This window comes from Pelophylax lessonae (genome assembly GCF_965119305.1).
Source record: "Pelophylax lessonae genome assembly, chromosome: 8".
Classification (NCBI taxonomy): Eukaryota; Metazoa; Chordata; class Amphibia; order Anura; family Ranidae; genus Pelophylax; species Pelophylax lessonae.
Window position 1 is genome coordinate 251,275,078 of NC_138775.1, and position 19,449 is coordinate 251,294,526.

Consider the following 19,449-nt stretch of genomic DNA (forward strand, 5'->3'; position numbering starts at 1 on the left):
CACTCCTACTGTCCTGAATGGCTTCCTGCCCTGAGTGTGTTTGATTTCCATGCTGTCCACTGAATATCCTCCAAGTCAGCCCCGACTGTACAGTACAGTATGTAATGAGTGGGCTGAGCTCCCCCTGACATACACACACAGTGCCATATAGTACACAGCAGCTGCTGATGTCATCAGGAATCAGTGTGTGCTGAAATCTAACACCACGGGGCAGGATCGTCTCTCAGTCACAGGCGATCAGCACTGAGCGGCTCCTTCTCTGCTTTCTGCCACTTCTTCTGTCTCTCCCCGACTTGTCTCTCCCCGACTTCTCTCTCCCCGACTCTCTCCCCGACCTTCGCAGGAGCGGAGTCAGCTGCGCGTGCCATGTGTAGGGACTGATGGGTGCCACCAGCCTGCCAACCATGCAGAGGTGCCGAAGTGCCAGTCACCACCTACACCTCTCTCTCGCCTTCTGATTTCGACTGGATCCTCGCTGCGCGGACAAATGCAGACAAATGCATTTAGGAGCCCAAAGGACAAGGAGTGGATACATCTCTCCCACTGCAAAAACGTAAGTCCCTGCTGTGCTGCTAGGGGGGGGGGGGGGGGGGGGGGCTGCAGACCCTGGAGTGCACAACACTCGCTGGGATCTGTAGTGCCCCCCTCCAGTTACCCCTGGGGCTGGCTGTGTTCATCTAATGGAATGTCAATGTTTAATAACATAACAGGAACTTTTGGTTACATCTGATAAGTTGTAATTATGAATGTCTGGCTGACATGAGCAATGTATGGGAAGTTGCTCTGACTTGCTCCAGCAAGAGAGGGGGGTTATTTATGAAGCTGGAGCTCCACAGCTGGCACAAGGGTGAGCAGGGGGCATTGGGACTTTAAAGGGTGGAAATGCTATGGATTGAAGAACACATAGGGGTTGATTTACTAAAACTGTAGAGTGCAAAATCTGGTGCAGCTCTTTGCATAGGAACCTTATAGGAGCTTATAGGTTTTATTGCCAAAGCTTAATTGATTCAGCTGAAATTAGAAGCCGATTGGCTACCATGCACCCAGATTTTGCACTTTCCAGTTTTAGTTAATGAATTCCACTGTTGCAATTTTGTATCATATTCCAGTGGCTGCTCATAGAAGCGCTGACTACTTTGTTTTTTTTTTTTTTTTTTCCAAAGACTACTTTGTATCTTCTAACAATAGTGGGGTCACCTAATTCATTTTGTATCCCAATATCTGTAGAGTGCAAAATCTGGTGCAGTTCTGCATAGGAACCAATCAGCTTATAGGTTTTAGCCCTCATTCACATTGAATGCGGCTTTGAAATAGTGCAACTTCATCTGAACTCGCACAATTTCAAAGTCGCATTTCAGTCTGACTTCGGGGGCGACTTGAAAGACATCTATGGATTGAAGAATACATAGGGGGTCATTTACTAAAACTGTAGAGTGCAAAATCTGGTGCAGTTCTGCATAGGAACCAATCAGCTTATAGGTTTTATTGTCAAAGCTTACTTGATTCAGCTGAAATTGGAAGCTGATTGGCTTCTTTCCAGTTTTGGCAAATCAATTCCACTGTTGCAATTTTGTATCATATTCCAGTGGCTGCTCAAAGAAGCACTGACTACTTTGTATCTTCTACTGATAGTGAGGTCACCTGATTCATTTTGTATCCCAATGTCTGCTAATGATGCCAGCTTTGAGAAATTGTGGATGTTTCTTAAGAGCTGTGGGCTAATGGTTTTCATTATTGTTTAGACTTAAGTTCCCTAAACCACCAGATCCTCGAATTTGTCACTGAATTAAAGTTCTTCTTACTTGCTGCAGCAAGAGAGGGGGGTTATTTATGAAGCTGGAGCTCCACAGCTGGCACCAGGGTGAGGGGAGGGCATTGGGACTTTAAAGGGTGGAAATGCTATGGATTGAAGAACACATAGGGGTTGATTTACTAAAACTGTAGAGTGCAAAATCTGGTGCAGCTCTTTGCATAGGAACCAATCAGCTTATAGGTTTTATTGTCAAAGCTTAATTGATTCAGCTGAAATTAGAAGCCGATTGGCTACCATGCACCCAGATTTTGCACTTTCCAGTTTTAGTTAATCAATTCCACTGTTGCAATTTTGTATCATATTCCAGTGGCTGCTCATAGAAGCGCTGACTACTTTGTTTTTTGTTTTTTTTTCCAAAGACTACTTTGTATCTTCTAACGATAGTGGGGTCACCTAATTCATTTTGTATCCCAATATCTGCTAATGATGCCGGCTTTGGGAAATTGTTGATGTTTCTTAAGAGAAGCAAGAAATCAGGTTGCTGTGGGTTCTTGGTTTTCATTATGTTTGAGACTTAAGTTCCATAAACCACCAGATCCTGGAATGTCACTGAATTAAAGTTCTTCTGACTTGCTGCAGCAAGAGAGGGGGGTTTATTATGAAACTGCAGATCCACAGCTGGCACCAGGGTGAGGGGTGGGCATTGGGATTTTAAAGGGTGGAAATGCTATGCATAGAAGAATACATAAGGGTTGATTTACTAAAACTGTAGAGTGCAAAATCTGGTGCAGCTCTGCATAGGAACCAATCAGGTTATAGGTTTTATTGTCAAAGCTCAATTGAACAAGCTACAATCAGAAGCTGATTGGCTACCATGCTCAGCTGCACCAGATGTTGCACTTTCCAGTTTTAGTAAATCAACCCCAATGCTGTAGTTTTGTCTTATATTCCAATGGCTACTCATAGAAGCGCTCTCTACTTTGTATCTTTTACCGATAGTGGGGTCACCTAATTCATTTTGTATCCCAATGTCTGCTAATGATGCCGGCTTTGAGGAATGTTGGATATTTCATAGGAGAAGCAAGAAATCAGTTTGCTGTGGGTTCTTGGTTTTCATTATTGTTGAGACTTAAGTTCCTTAAACCACCAGATCCTGGAATGTTTCACTGAATTAAAGTTCTTCTGACTTGCTGCAGCAAGAGAGGGGGGTTATTTATGAAGCTGGAGCTCCACAGCTGGCACCAGGGTGAGCAGGGGACATTGGAACTTTAACGGGTGGAAATGCTATGGATAGAAGAATGCATAAGGGTTGATTTACTAAAACTGTAGAGTGCAAAATCTGGTGCAGTTCTGCATAGGAACCAATCAGCTTATAGGTTTTAGCTCTCGATCACATTGAACGCGGCTTTGAAATCGTACAACTTCATCTGAACTCGCACAATTTCAAAGCCGCATTTCAGTCTGACTTCGGGGGCGATTTGAAAGACATGTGTGTGGGTTCATGCACAGATGTCTATTGAAATCGCCCCCGAAGTCGCCAAAAGTAGTGCATAAACTACTTTTGGAAATCGGTGCAGCACCGCAAAGTCGGCGTCACACCGATTGGGACAGTGCCATTGCCAGCAGGTCAAATCACACCAATGTGATCAGGGGCTGTTTGTCAAAGCTTAATTGTACAAGCTGAAATTAGAAGCCGATTGGCTACCATGCACAGTTTCACCAGATTTTGCACTTTCCAGTTTTAGTAAATTAACTCCACTGTTGCAATTTTGTATCATATTCCAGTGGCTACTTATAGAAGCGCTCTCTACTTTGTATCTTCTATGAAAAGTGGGGTCACCTAATTCATTTTGTATTCCAATGTCTGCTAATAATGCTGACTTTTGAGAAATTTTGGATATTTCTTAAAAGAGAAGCAATAAATCAGGTTGCTATGGGCAACCAATGGGCTCTTGGTTTTCATTATTGTTGAAACTAAAACACCAGATCCTGGAATGTGGCACTGAATTAAAGTTCTTCTGACTTGCTGCAGCAAGACAGGGGCGGTTATTTATGAAACTGGTGTTCCACAGCTGACCCCATACACTGAGCAGGATAGGGGGAGCTTGGAAATGCTATATTTATTCTGTACCCTAGTGTATCCTAAAGATGTTGGTTTTGAGGAATTTAGGATATTGTTTAGGTTTTCATTATTGTTGAAGCTTAGGTTCTCTAAACCACCAGATCCTGGAATGTGTCACTGAATTAGAAGTTCCTCTGACTTGCTGCAGCAAGTGTGTGTGTGTGTGTGTGGGGGGGGGGGGGTTATTTATGAAACTGGAGTCTCGGAGCTAGCACCAGGGTGAGAGGGAGGCATTGGGGATGATTTGCTAAAGGCCAATCGACTGTGTACTTTTGCAAGTGCAGCTGCTCCAGAGCTTAGTAAATGAGGTAAAACTTCACTTTACAAGGAATTGTCTCCCAATGATGCCAGCTTTGAGGAATTTTGTATATGTATTAAGAGAAGCAAGAATTCACTGGCCAGGTTAGGGGCAGCTTTGACATTTTGAAGAATAGAAATGCTATATATATACATATATATATATATATATATAATATATATATATATAGAGGGGGGATCACCTAATTCCTTCTTTACCCTAGTCTATCCTAAAGATGTTGGCTTTGAGAATTTTGGGATACTGCTTAGGTTTTCATTATCGTTGAAGCTTAGGTTCCCTAGACCACGAAATCCTGGAATGTGTCACTGAATTGGAAGTTCTTCTGACTTGCTTCAACAAGTGAGTGGGGTTATTTATGAAACTGGAGTTTTACAACTGGCATCAGATTGAGGGGGGGGGGGGGGCATTGTAACTTTAAAGGGTGGAAATGCTATGGATAGTGGAGTTACCTAATTCATTTTCAGCCCAGCGTCTCCTTATGATGCTAGCTTTGAAGAATTTTGGATATTTTTTAAGAGATGGAAGAAATCAGGTTGCTATGGGCAAATATTTTTGGTTTTCATTATTGTTGAGACTTAGACCCCGTTCAGACAGGGGCGACGCGACTTGCTGGGGCGACCTGTGAAGACCTCGGCGCGACTTGCACGGACTTCATATCATTGAAGTCAATGCAAGTCGCTTCCAGGTCGCCCCAAAGTAGTACAGGACCCTTTTTCTAAGTCTGAGCGACTTGTGTTGCTCCTATTAGAACGGGTCCTGTGCTAATCAATGGCAGGCGACCGCGACTTGTCAGGCGACCAAGTCGCCTGACAAGTCGCGCTAGTGTGAATGGGGTCTAAGGCTACCTAAACCATGAAATCCTAGTATGTGTCACTGAATTAGAAGTTCTTCTGACTTGCTGCATGCAAAAGAGGGAGGTTTATTTATGAAACTGGTGTTCCACAGCTGACCCCATACACTGGTCACGTTAGGGGGCATTGTTACCTAATTCATTCTGTACCCCAGTGTCTCCTAAGGATGTTGGCTTTCGGGAATTTGGGATTTGGTTTAGGTTTTTTAATTATTGGTGAAGCTTAGGTTCCCCTTATTGAACCCTAACCCAACCTATTGGAAGTTCCTCTGATTTTCTGCAGCAAGGAAGGGGCATTATTTATTAAAACTGAAGTTCCATAGCTGGCACCACATACTGGGCAGTATAGGGGGAGCATTGTAACTTTTAAGAGTGGAAATGCCATGTGTAGTGGAGCAAGTGTTTCCTAAAGATGTTGGCTTTGAGGAATTTGGGATATTGTTTAGGAGAAGCAAGCAATCTGGTTGCTATAGGTCTTCATTATTGTTGAAGCTTCGGTTTCCTAATTGCACCCTAAACCAGGAGATTATGGAATATGCCACTATATAAAACATTTCTCTCACTTGCTGAAGCAAGGGGGGGGGGATGTTTTTGAAACTGCTGGCCCCTATACACTGGCCAGGTGTTAGGGGGAGCACTGTAACTCAAAAACATGGAAATTCTTGTATAATGGGGTCACCAAGTCATTTTGTATCCCTGTGTCTCCCAAAGATATCAGCTTCATAAATTGAGTTTTAGGTTCCCTAAGTGCACCCTACCCCAGGAGATCCTGGAGTGTGTCACTGCATTGGAAGTTCCTCTGACTTACTGCAGCAAGAGAGGGGGGGGGGGTTATTTATTAACCTGAAGTTCCACAACTGGTATAAAAAAATGGGCAGGTTAGGGGAGTCATAGGTTAAAGAGGAGGGGAATGGAGGGGGTACTCTGAAAAGGCCAAGGACACCTAATTCATTCTTCATATCAGTGTCTCCTAGTGATACTTATACTTTTTAGGAGAAGCAAGAAATTTGGTTGCCATGGGTAACAGATGTGCTCTTTTTTCTTTATCGTTGAGAGTTAGGTTCTCTAATTCCACTATAAGGCCTCTTGCACACGATACTCCTGTTTGAGCATCTTCTTTTTCAGACTTTTTTCTTGTATGTATTCTCTCGCAAATGCAATCGCGAATTTTCGCGAACACGCGCGCATTTCCACGTAAATGCACGGAAGCAATATGTATAAGGACATTTGTGCGCAATCACACATATTTGGGCGCATGGGGTGTAAATTACTCACCAAAAATGCAGATTTTTCTATTTTTGTTTTTACTGAAGAATGCACGGCGCTCGTTTAGGGCCCTGTGTTCATAGGCACATTATAATTATTGGGCTGTATTTTAGCTCAGTAAAAAAAAAAAAAGAAGCTGTACTGAGCTTTTTCAAGCTGCAGTGTACCGAAAGGCTGAAACTACAAGATCCACAAGATCTGTATGGGATGTTACTCTGATTTGCTGCAGCAAGATAGGGGGGTTATTTAAAAAATAATTGACATCCACAGCTGGTACCATATACTAGTAAGGTTGTGGGGGAAGGGCACTGTAACTTTAAAGGGTAGAAGTGATATGACTAGTGGGGTCTCATAATTCTTTATACACCCCAATGTCTTCTAACGATTTATACTTTGAACATTGTGCAGCAGCGCAGTGCAGTGATGTGTAGTGCCATCCAGTGCACTACAGAAAAAATGCAGACATGCTGGCATTGTAGTGTGATCATGGAACATAAAAATGACGTGTTTTCTATATGCCTTTCCAGTAACCGCCATCTATCCACTGTGGAAAAACTACAGTTACATCACATTGTGTGAACGAGACCTTAGATCTACCAAGTATGTACAGTAGTATAAGGGACTGTCTGATGTGATACAGATTGATTGAAGAGAAACATATATGTTCGCCAGCACACCATGGATCTTGCACAGCAGTCCGGAGAAACTTTTTATTGCAAAGGGATGACATCACATCAGGATAAGTGCAACGTTTCGGAGTCACGCAGTACCCCTTCATCAGGCATGTGATGACGAAGGGGTTCTGCGTGACTCTGAAACGTTGCATTTATCCTGATATGATTTGCAATAAAAAGTTTCTGCGGACTGCTGTGCAAGATCCATGGTGTGCTGGAGAACATGTATGTTTATCTGTGATAGAGCCAGTGTCCAGCTGGTGATCGCGGCAGCACCCACAACAGATGTGCCCATATCCAGGAAGGTGTGCGATGGGAATATGAACTATACAGATTGACTGAATTCTTTCAATAGCTTCTTATATTACATAGCTTTGGTAAATATAAAGTTGGCTGGCTGTACAGAAATTGAATGACCAGATTGTAATGTGTATATTGAGCCATATTAGCCAAAACCAATGGCAACCAGTATTGTTTTGTATTTTTCTTTGGGTGGCATAGTGAATAAGTGGGTTCGATTCCCACTAAGGGCACTATCAATGCATTTGCTCTGGGTGCTCCAGTTTTTTTTTTATTCAATGTTCCATAAACATGGTGTTTGGCTTGCTGTCTTCCACCCAAAATTATCCTAGTTTGTGTATTGGTGTATTCAGTGGCGTCACAAGGGTTGGTGTTATCTAGTTTAGTAAACCCCCCCAATCAGGCTCTAATGCCTCGTACACACGCAACGATTATCGGCCGACCGATCGTCCGACTTTTGTCCAGAGTGGTGTTTTGTTGGTTGGAATGTGCCTAGACTGCACACGAATTTTCTCGGCCAACAAAAATCTACTTCAGAAGTGATGTCATGTGCCGGTTAACTTTTTCTTTTTCTGTGTTTTTTTCTTCTCTGAGCATGCCCAGTCTTGCTCATCAGATTTTTGTCTGGCGAAATCTGTACTGACTGACGGAAAATCGGCCGTTGTGGTGACGGCCAACAAAAATTTTATAGCCTGCACACCAGATTTTTTTCGGCCGAAAAGTCGGAGTCGGTTGTCGGAAGCATCATACTAACAAGCCGAAAATCGGCAGATCGGACGTTGGCCGAAAATTCACGGCCAACAATTGATGCGTGTGTACGAGGCTTAAAACATGATGTCATCCATCCAACCCCACTAGTGCGCTGTCACGGATGGGGTGATACCATCATGGTTGGATATCACTTCCTCCTTGATGGTGTCTCCCCTCTGGCAGGTGTCACCCCCATAGCGACACCATTGGTTGTACCGGGACATTGGAGAGACAGATCCTTCAACAGAAGGACTGCGTTCGGGTGTTCTCTGTAGTTCTGCAGACTTTTTCAGCACTACATACAGTAAATTAGCACCTTCGGATCAGAATGCAAGCTCTGGTGGTTTTCACTGACACAAACTGGCACATTCCAAATGACTTCCCAGGCCACCTGGGATAGTATTTACAGGAATGAATGACTCTCCTTCCAGCTTGCTGTGACTAACAAATCATCATCTGTAGGATTCATTTGCTTGTCTATGGGCTTGGTTTGTCGGCAGGGTTTCCTGCTCTAGTCTCCAAACTTTGGCGTGGATACTCTAAAAGCGTACAGGGTGAAATTTGTATTTTGCCAGTAGAGTGATGGTAACCCTCTTGTTTGACAAACATGGAAACCAGTGATTTGTAAATAAGGTAACACAACAGGAAGGGGTTAATTTCATGCTACTAAGCTATTTAAAACCTGAGTCGTGGCTGAGCCCTAAGGCAAAGATCACCAACTCACAGCAACCTTTTTATGGTATTGGAATCAGTTAGGAGGTATTTTCTGATTTTATGGGTAAATGGGGGGTCCAATTTCTCCAAGGGCTTCACTGTTACATTACTAAAGGCTCATATGATTTTTTTTTTTGCTTTGAACAAAAAAAAAAAAAGGCACAGATTTCTCCATACACACAAGCGAGGTGGATGAAGGAATCCTCTCCATTGGGACATTATATTCTGACAGTGGGACTCTCCGCTGTAGGAATACACTGATCAGCTCTGTAACTGATTGGCTGCAGTGCTAATCAGGAAAAGTTTTCCAATATTCCCATTCAACAATAGTCGATCTAATGATTGACTTCTCTTCAACAGGGACACGTACGTATGGATCTAAATTCGGCCAGTCCCTGCTGAACTGGTGGAATTTCGATTAATCTATGGCCTCTCTATAGCCTTTAGAGCTGATATGTTATAAATGATGCGCACATTAATGCAGCTCTATAATCATTAATACATCATCATTATTATACCTGATTATGACTTGGTATCAGCCACTTGCAATCTCTGTCCAGCACAAGGAGTCAATCATTTAATTTGCTGACAAGAGTCATGCTGATAAGAGAGAAGAGAGTGGAAAAGAGATGAGCTCCTGGCTGTGCTAAATCTCCAATCACTGTCCAGTCCAAGGTCCAGGACAACCTGGGCTCAGAAGAATTGTGTTGAATGATGTTGTTCATCAGACTGAGGACATCTAGTGGAGAAAAAGGGAAAAATCTCTGGATTGAAGGTTAATATTGCAGAAAAAAGCCAGTGGTGTTGTTATTGCATCGTTTACAGCTCATTTACACTTTGTTCGTAGGAGGTTGGGGGTAGTAAAACACATGGTTGAACCACATTTGTACTTCCACAAATAGGCTGCAATGGCAGTGAACGGGGTTGTACACATGCCAATTCTGTAATGCTTTTCTTTACGCCTGTGGCAAAAATTATCTCCCCAGCCGGTGCCGCCAAATGCAACCATTTGAGCAAATGGGGCCACACCAAAACTGCCCCGGTTGCAGCGTGGTGGTGTGGTATTAACAGGTGGTGAGGAGGCAGCACATCCCCTCTATGGTTGGATTGCTATCGCCTCACTGCATGTGTAAAAATATAACCTTATGGCACTTTTCCACTGCAAGTATCGGTTCGGCTCTACTCGGCCCTGCTTGGCCCGGTTTGCTTTTCCACTGCTGGTACCGCATGGTATGGTGTTGGAACAGTTCGGTACGGTACGGTATGGTTTGCTTTTCCACTAAAGTAGTACTAAAGTTAAGTGGGTGGGATAACAACGATTCTCTGACCAATCAGTGGCTAGTAGTGACTGCATGCAAAGTATTGTGGGATATGGTACCGGGTATGGTACCTCTTGGAACCACAATCGAGGTGGTACTGTTTTTGAGAGCCGTACCGTTCGATTCCATGCAGTGGAAAAGCACCGCCGTACCATACCGAACCATTCCTACACCATACCATGCGGTACCAGCAGTGGAAAAGCACAAAAGTGAGCCGGACCGTTTGGTTCCATGCAGTGGAAAAGCGCCATTAGTGGTGCATTAGGGGCGTACAATGTAAATATTTTGACATCCGGGAAGCCCAGGTGCTTTGTACAGCCAACCATAGATTAAGCTTCCTTGGTGTAACCGATGCCACCAAATGCAACCATTCAAGCAAATGGGGCCACCCCGGTTACAGTGCGGTGGAGCGGTATCAGGGGCTGACTGGCAACTTTTGGCCCAGGGGGCAAGTACAAACCAGAGGCCCATGGTGCAGCGACTCGGCCCTTATCCCACTCTCCCTCTTCCTGGCCTCCTCCTGACCCCCATTCCAGGCTGAAGCTCCATTTCAGGTACTCTCTACTCACTGGCCGAGCTCAGGGCTGGCTGGGGCAGAAGAGTCTCCAGTGGGGTATGGAACTGGCTTCTGCTCAGACACTGTTTACACCATCCATGCTGGGGGGGGGGGGGGGGGCTCCTGCGCTCTTTCCTTGTCTTCATCCCCCATTCAGTAGGTCAACGGTGGGGAATTTTTACTTCTCTTCACCAGGAATTCTTTAGGCATGTCTGTGGCAGAAGTGGTGGAGCCTTTTTACGGGGCATCAGAGCAGCCTGGGGGGCAATTGCCCCCCTGCCCCCTGGCCCAGTCTTTCCCATATCGGTATTAACAGCCATAGATTGAGCTTCCTTGGTGCGGAAAACAGGGAGAATTTTACCTTGTGTGCCTGTGTGCCTGAACCCGTAATGGACGACTCGTTATTGTCTTGATGTTTTTGGTTAGGGTTCTGCTTTCAATAAAGGAGTGGAGAGACTCTCCCTTCTTAGGATGGATTTCCAAGCCCCTGGCTGCTGCCTGTCCATTCATAAGACTGGTGTCACTGAATCCCTTACGGTTATGACGAGGTTAAAGATAAATGCACCACTTGTGGTAACTTGTCGCTTTCAACTTCTCTCTCTCCCCTCGTCTCCATGGTAGGACGGCTTCTTAAATAAGACAAATATTTGAAAGAGATGACAGCAGATGAATTTGTTTGTATAGCAGCCTGCAAATACACCCCAGAGAGCCATCACAGACATGACAGAGTAAATAGGGACTCACGGCCCCCTCGGGGCTGGAACTGACGGGCAAGCTATGGATGGAAATAGCTGGGAATGAAAGTTTGGAGGACAAAAATGGGAAGCCTAGGGACCTGCGGTCAGGACACACACCGGCACTGTGTAAAATCTATTTGAAGAGGACAGTCGGTGTCAGTCATGTCCATTCTTAGCCCTTCTATTCTAGACAGGAATGGCAGCAGGGTTTGGAAGTCCGGAGAGCCGTAAGCTTGGAGCCCTCATATGTTAGCAGTTTTTTCTAGACGCCATGATTCACATATTTGTATGAACTTGTTGTGAGAGGAACATAGGCTTCGACCACTGGGGGCTTCTCCGATCTACTATCCTGGAGTCACATTACAAACACGCTCCACAGGAACACATATAGCTCATTAGATTGTAAGCTCTTCTGAGCAGGGCCTTCTAAATCCTCTTGTATTTTATTGTATTGTATATGTACTGTCTCCCTCTAATATTGTAAAGCGCTGCGTAAATTGCTGGCGCTATAGAAATCCTTATTAATAATAAATAATAATATAGCTAGGTTTATTGATGTATGGAAACTACTGGAGAGGACTAAGAGCCCATTCACATTAGCGCGACTTGTCAGGCAACTTGTCAGCCTGACAAGTCGCGGTCCATTGAGTAGTACAGGACCCGTTCTAATAGGAGCGACACAAGTCGCTCCGACTTAGAAAAAGGGTCCTGTACTACTTTGGGGCGACCTCGGAGCGACTTGCATAGACTTCCGTTATGTGAAGTCTCTGCAAGTCGCGCCGAAGTCGCGGTGCACAGCGGTGCACGCGACTTCACAGGTCGCCCCTCAAAGTCGTGTCGCCTCAATCTGAATGGGCTCTTAACCACTTAAGCCCCGGAGGATTTGGCTGCTAAACGACCAGAGGGTATTTTGCGATTCGGCACTGCGTGACTTTAACGGACAATTGCGCGGTCGTGCGACGCTGTACCTAAACGAATTTGGCGTCCTTTTTTTCCCACAAACAGAGCTTTCTTTTGGCGGTATTTGATCACCTGTGCGATTTTTTGATCACGCGCTATAAACAAAAAAAGAGCGTAAATTTTGCAAATATAGCAATATTTTTCCCTTTTTTTTATATGAAATTCCCCCCCAAAAAAAATGTAAAAATCTAAATTTTTTAATATTTTCGGCCAATTTGTTTTATGCTACCTATGTTTGGTAAAAAAAAATCGCAAAAAGCGTATTTTGATTGGTTTGCGCAAAAGTTATTGCGTTTACTAACAAAGGGAAAGATTTTTGTCATTTTTGTTGTTTTTTTTTTTAACGCGTAATGGCGGCGATCTGCGATTTTTTTTGCGGTACTGCGACATTGCCGTGGAAAGATCGGACCCTTGACTGACATTTTTGACACTTTTGGGGTTACCAGTGACAGTAATCAGTGCTATATATATGCACTGTTACTGTAAAAATACACTGGTAGTGAAGGGGTTAACTTTATTTGAGAGGGAGGGGCTGTGTGTGTCCCTAGGGGCGTGATTCTAACTGTGATTGGCTGTGGCTTCAACTGTATGCAGAGTGATCAATGGATCTACATAGTACAGAGAGGAGAATGACAGGCAGCTTGTTTACACAAGCTGCCTGACTTTCTCCCTCTCCCCCGCCGATCGCAGAGTGGCCGGCGGCGATCAGGTCCGCCGGTCACACGCGCGGGGGGGTCCGTGACCACGCGGGAGCGCGCCTCCGGCGGCGCGCGCTCGCTCCCTAAACCCTCACAGGCGAGCGACGTAGACCTACGTCACTTTGCCTGTGAGGGGCTGACCGCCGCCGTAGATAGTCGTGCGGCGGTCGGCAAGTGGTTAAGGAGGTGATTTGTTTAAAGTTAAAATCCAACTAAGCAAATGCCATCTCAATACAAGAGGAATGTGTAATACTTCTCGGATTTTGGTGTGCTTCGTGTATTTATTCAGTATCTGTGCAGTAATCCAGTGTGAAGCTTTGCCTCTTTACAGGAGCTTCCTGTAATAAAGACCGGTCACTGCTGCTCTCTCTCCTTGTGCAGGGTGACTGGTCTTGTCTCCACCCCTCCCCCTTGTAGTTTTCTGTCAGCAGACTGTAGTGGGTGCAGGGCCAGGACAAGAAGTGGGCAGGAGGGGCGGCTGCTCTGGGCACTATGGTATCATGTGAGGTGCAGGGCGCCACAAGGAGATTGGAACGGAGCGGATTTGTGTTAAAAGGGGGAATTTGGGGTTCTGCAGGGAGTAAGTATTGTTTTAGGATGGTAAGTTGGAGGGGGGGGGGGGATTTGGGGGGAATTAGTACTGGGAGTAAGGAAATCGAAGTGGGGGGGGGGGGGGGAAGATATGTACTAGTTAGAGAAATTTCAGAGATAGAGGATTTATGCTAGGAGGGTGTTTTTTTTTGGGGGGGGGGGGGGAGCATTTGTGCTGGGGGGATTTAGGAGCAAAATTTGTGCTGAGAGGGGGGATTTCAGCAGGGGGACAGACTTGTATTGGGAGGAGGGGGAATTTATACTTAGGGGGTAAGCATGCATATTAGTGCTCAGTGTTTTTGTGGGGGGGAATTTTGCTGACAAATAATGCTCATACATCATGGTGGGGGGGCACTGTTTGGCATGTTTGCCCTGGGCTCTTGATGACATTGTCCCAGCACTGAGTGGGAGCACAGCGATTATGTCACTACAGCTGCAAACAGGCATAGCGTTGGATCAAGAAAGGGTGCAGGTAAGTGTTGGGGGGGGGTAAATAAACAGGTAGTGGGACATTTATTTTTTTTACCTTGAAGCAGAACTTTACGGCATCTGAGCACCACAAACAAAAAAATACTATTGAATTCATTTTTAACCACTTAAGCCCCAGCCCTATTTCGGACACTTTTTGTTTACAAGTTAAAACCAGTATTTTTTCCTAGAAAACTACTTAGAACCCCCAAACATTATATATATATTTTTAGCAAAGACTCTGAAAAATTAAATGTCGGTCATTGCAAAATTTTTTGTCACGCGGTATTTGCACAGCGGTCTTTAAAACGCCATTTTTTTGGAAAAAATTAGAAAAATCACATTTCACTGCATTTAAAAAATACTAAACAGTAAAGTTAGCCCATTTTTTTGTATATTGTGAAAGATGATGTCACGCTGAGTAAATAGATACCCATAATGTTGCGGTTTAAAATTGCGCCCCCCCCGTGGGATGGCGACAAACTACGGTCAATAGAGATCTCAATCTGCGACGCTTTAAATTTATTTAACGGTTACCAGTTTAGAGGTAGAGTGTAGCTCTTTTTTTTAAATTATTGCCCACGCTCTGGCGATGGCGGCGATACCTCACACGTGGGGTTTGAACAGCGATTTCATTTGCGGCTCGACTTGCGTATACGTTTTTTTTTGTGCGCGAGCTAACGGTGACGGGGTGGCTACATTTTTTTTTTTTTCCTATTTATTTTTTATTTTTTTTAAACTTTATTACAGGTTTTTAAAAAAAAAAAATCTGATCACTTTTATTGCTGTCACAAGCAATGTAAACATCCCTTGTGACACCAATATGTAGTGACAGGTACACTTTATGGAGGGATCGAGGGTCTAAAAGAGCCCAAACCCCTCCACTACACTTCCCTTCCCGAAAACGGCATTTTTGCATACAGCCGTTTTTCAAATTTGCTGCCTTTTGCAGCACAGTAACCCGGAATTGACGTCATGGACGCCGCCTCCGGGTTACGTCATTGGAGACCCGATCGATGCCGTTTCCGGCATTCATCGGGACTCCATCCAGCCGGCGGACGTGCTGGCTGGGTGCTCGGGGCTCCCGGTGGGACGGGAGCCCCGAGCAAAGCCACGGAAGGCGGCGGGAGGGGGAGGGCATCCCCTCCCGCCCCCCCCGGGTAACGATCGAGCGGCTCCCGAGCCGCATCGGTCGTTACCGACAGAAAGCCGACCGTCGGCTTCAAACCACGGTACTGGGATGATGCCTTAACTCAAGCATGCATGCAGCACAGTGTGCTTAGGTGAGAAAACCCCTCCTCTCCTCCCCTCCTGAAGACTCCTGGGATGTATGACATCATTTGCCTAGGCAAGAAACCAAGAAGGAACTGAAGAAATGTGAAAAAAAAGTATAAAACAAGTAAATATTATATACTTTCCTATCTATTTACTAATACTAGCAGCATGAGGATTAAAAATAATGAATGCTGATTGGGAGAGTAAAGTTCCACTTTAATGCAAGGAATGCATTAAGATAAAAATTGATTTGACTTTATGACAACTTTAATACATTTTTAAATGTATGTTCCTAGATAGGGGCACTGTAAATAGGTGACTAGATCTGGTATCAACCTCTTTCAGTTCCTGTACAGCAGTGCTGGAGTGTGAGAGGAAGAAGCAGAACAAGGAAACATTTAATTTATGTGCAGGCCAGAAGCATACTGATAGAAGAAGAGAGCAAAGTGACAAAGTAATAAGTTCATCACTGTGCTGCTTCTCCTTGCCCTATTTACTTACAGGCTGGAGTGGTCCAAGACGACCTGAGCTCAAAGGAAGTGGATGAATAATGCTGGCCATTAGGATGAGTACATCTAGTGACAAAAAGAAGTACTGCATGGGAAATATGTTAGCAATAGCAGGTTTTGGTGTTTAACCACTTAACTACCACCCCATGCAGATTTACTGTGGCAGGGCGGCTCGGCTGCGCATAATCACGTAGATCTATGTGATTATGTGCATGCGATTCTGGAGCGTGAATAGACACAGCGGGATGCAGATCGCAGGAGGAGCGGACTCGATCGCCGCCAGCCTCCCGCCATCTTCAACTAGACTGACAGGAGAGCCGCCTGGAATGTAAACAATGCAAGATGGCTCTCCTGTCAGAGAGGCAGGGAAAGATTGTGTGATTCAGCTAAGCTGAATCACAGATCTCTCTCTGTCTCTGTTAAATCCATCCCCCACACAGTTAGTAAGCACAAATAGGGAACACATTCAATGCCTTGATCACCTCCAGTGTTAACCCCTTCCCTGCCAGTGTCATTTATACAGTGACAGTGCATATTATTTAGCACTGATTACTGTATTAATGTCACTGTTCCCCAAAAAGTGTCACTTCGTGTCAGATTTGTCCGCCGCAATGTCGCAGTCCCGATAAAAATCGCTGATCGATGCCATTACTAATAAAAAAAATAAAAAGTCCATAAATTTGTCCTGTAGTTTGTAAACTTTATAACTTTTGCGCAAACCAATTATTATACGCTTTTTGGGATTGTAGCAGAATAAAAATTGGTCCTAAACTGATAAAGAAAATAGATTTTTTAAATGTTTTTATTGGGAGAGTTTTATAGCAGAAAGTAGAAAATATTGGTGTTTTTTTCAAAATTGACGCTCTTTTTTGTTTATAGCGCAAAAACGAAAAATCGTAGAGGTGATCAAATACCACCAAAAGAAAGCTCTATTTGTGGGAAAAAAAGGAGATCAGTTGTATTTGGGTAGGGCATTGCATGACCGTGCAATTGTCAGTTAAAGCAACGCAGTGCCAAATCGCAAAAAATGGCCTGGTCATTAAGGGGGTAAAACCTTCCAATGCCGAAGTGGTTAATCTTATATTGGGCTATTCTTTTTTATCTTTTTTTTTTTTTTTTTATTGGGTTCTCCTTTGAATTTTAGGTACTGTTCCTTAGCAAGGAGAGGAGGTAAAACTGTAAACTGGCTTTTTTTTTAGTGATTACAGCACTTTATCATTGAAAACAATGTCCTGCTTTTCCATCAGACAGGAGTCATTTTTTTTAGGTGGCAGTTTCATTTGGTTGCTCCCACTCTTTCCTGAGGTTGAGACACATTCCAGATGGTGCACTGAAGGGCGCTCTGGATACCCCTTGGCATGTCACGAAGCAGGCACCAATACAAACACAGTTGTAAATAACCTTTTCTAATGGCAGGCAGTTAAAATTCTGGAATGAGTGGACTATGTCTGGCCCTTATGTGTGTTTGTCCTGATTTTTGAAGCTGGGTTGCAATATACATATCATACAATCTTGGTACAAACATTCAGGTCTCCCAAAGGTAAGCTTTAATCCTGTTAGGATAGGCATTGTGCACATCTAGTTTACAGCTGATAATGGATATCTGCCAGCACAGTACAGGCCATAAATGAAGGTAAACATACTAAAACTCCCCAGCCCCCCTCAGCATTTTACGTTTTTTTTTTTTGAAGAGGAGCGCCATGCTCCTGCAGAAAGAAATGAAAAGTCAGAAGCTACAAATACTGTATCTGCTGACTTTTAATATTCGGACACTTACCTGTCCAGGAATCCAGCAGTGTCTTCACCCGAGCTGATTTTTCGGGTGCTGCTGCCGCCATCTCCACTAAGGGAAACCGGTGCCGGCCCAATAAGAGAGCGCAGCGCGCATGCGCAGTAGGGAACCAGCTGTGAAGCTGCAAGGCTTCACTGCCGGTGTTCTGTCAGAATACCGCTACCTATCAGATTCTGCTACCGGAAGTGACCTATGGACCAGAACTACTTACTGCGCTAAAATAAATGTAAAATTCAAGACTTGCATGGGTGTAAGAAGATATCTGCCTCTGCTTCGTGTTCTGTCACATTAGGAAACCTATTGGAACGCATAGTGGCCATGCTGGAACGCATGGCGCATGTGCAGTAAATTCTAGTCCATACGTCACTTCCGGTAGCAGAATCTGATAGGTAGCAGTATTCTGACAGAACGCCGGCAGTGAAGCCTTGCAGCTGCACAGCCGGTTCCCTACTGCGCATGCGCTCTGCGCTCTCTAATTGGGCCGGCTGTGGGGGGAAGGAGAAGGGGGGCCAAACCAGGTACCCGCCCCCCCCCAAAAAAAATACCAAATGTGGCAGCAGAGGGGGAGGCGGAATGAGGCAGACAAGCAGAGCTTCCCTTTTAGGGTGGTACTCCACTTTGCCACACTTTTATGTGAATAGGAACATACAACAAATATAAAGTAGGTGCTATCCCACTTTGGCTGCAAAGGTTAATATATGTTCTAAAGCTGATAATACATGTAGTGATTGACCGATATCGTTTTTTTACCGCCGATACAGATATTTTGGTCATCGGACATCGATATTGGCCGATATCTGCCGATATTTTTATTTTTTTTAATGTCTACAGGTACTGTCGTGGAGGGATCTGGGGTCTAAAAGACCCCAAACCCCTCCGCTGCACTTAAAAGCATTCAAAACGCCAAGTTTGGCTGTTTTGAATGCTGTAAGTTTTTGAATTTGGCGCCGCCAGTACCCGGAAGTGATGACATCACTTCCGGGTACACAGTGGTGCCGAATTCAAAGAAATGGAGACCCGGGTCAGACGGCGGTGAAGGTAGGATTCCCGGGTCTCCCAATGGGACGGGAGACCCGGGCGAGCCGCGGAAGGCGGCGATAGGGAGGGGTGGGGGGGACGTCCCCTCCCGCTCCTTGGAATGACAGCCGAGCGGCTTCTCAGCCGCATTAGTTGTCATCACAAGTCAGCTGACCGTCGCCTATGGACACCGGTACTGGGGTGATGCCTCTAGCTGCAGGCATCACCCCGGTACAAGCACTTTCCCTGAAAAATCGGCAATATCGGTAAAGTAAAAGCCGATTATGATATATCGGGGAAAGTGCATATCGGCCCTTCGATATATCGAGTATAGATGTATAGATTTCTTATATAGGGTATAGATTCCTTTGGTTCAGCCTACGGTGACCAAGTGCAGCAAAGCCTCAAGGTGAGTGCAGGTTTAGACCCAGGAAGGTTCACTCAGTGGCTTATCCAGTAATTGATTTTCTCTTAGCAATTTCTTGGCAAGGGTACTTATTGGCACAGCTATAGCAGCAACAAATCTCAATAAAAAATACAATCATGAAAATACAGCACAACAAACATGTAGACCATTTATATTTTTGTTGCTGTAAAATGTTGTAGAAGTTGAAATGTAGTATACTTTTTATAATGCTTTGAAATGAAGTTGTATTTATTAGGTGTGATTCAGCAGATAGCCAATGCGGATCAAGCTGCTCCTGTGCAGACACCTCCGTCTTAAGTCCCTGGCAATCGACAGTTGCTGTCAGCATCCCCGTTCTTGGCGCTCTGCACTG

At 44.6% G+C, this 19,449-nt stretch overlaps 1 protein-coding gene across 1 annotated transcript in view; it reads left to right on the forward strand.

Annotated features, from left to right (window-relative positions):
• Positions 1-219: 219 nt before the first annotated feature.
• Positions 220-19,449, forward strand: part of COL24A1 (collagen type XXIV alpha 1 chain) — a 417,206-nt gene continuing 397,976 nt past the window's right edge. The window contains exon 1 of the mRNA XM_082265511.1: positions 220-553. Coding sequence (XP_082121637.1) covers positions 498-553 — 56 coding nt within the window. The 5' untranslated portion in view covers positions 220-497. The remainder of the gene's footprint in view (positions 554-19,449) is intronic.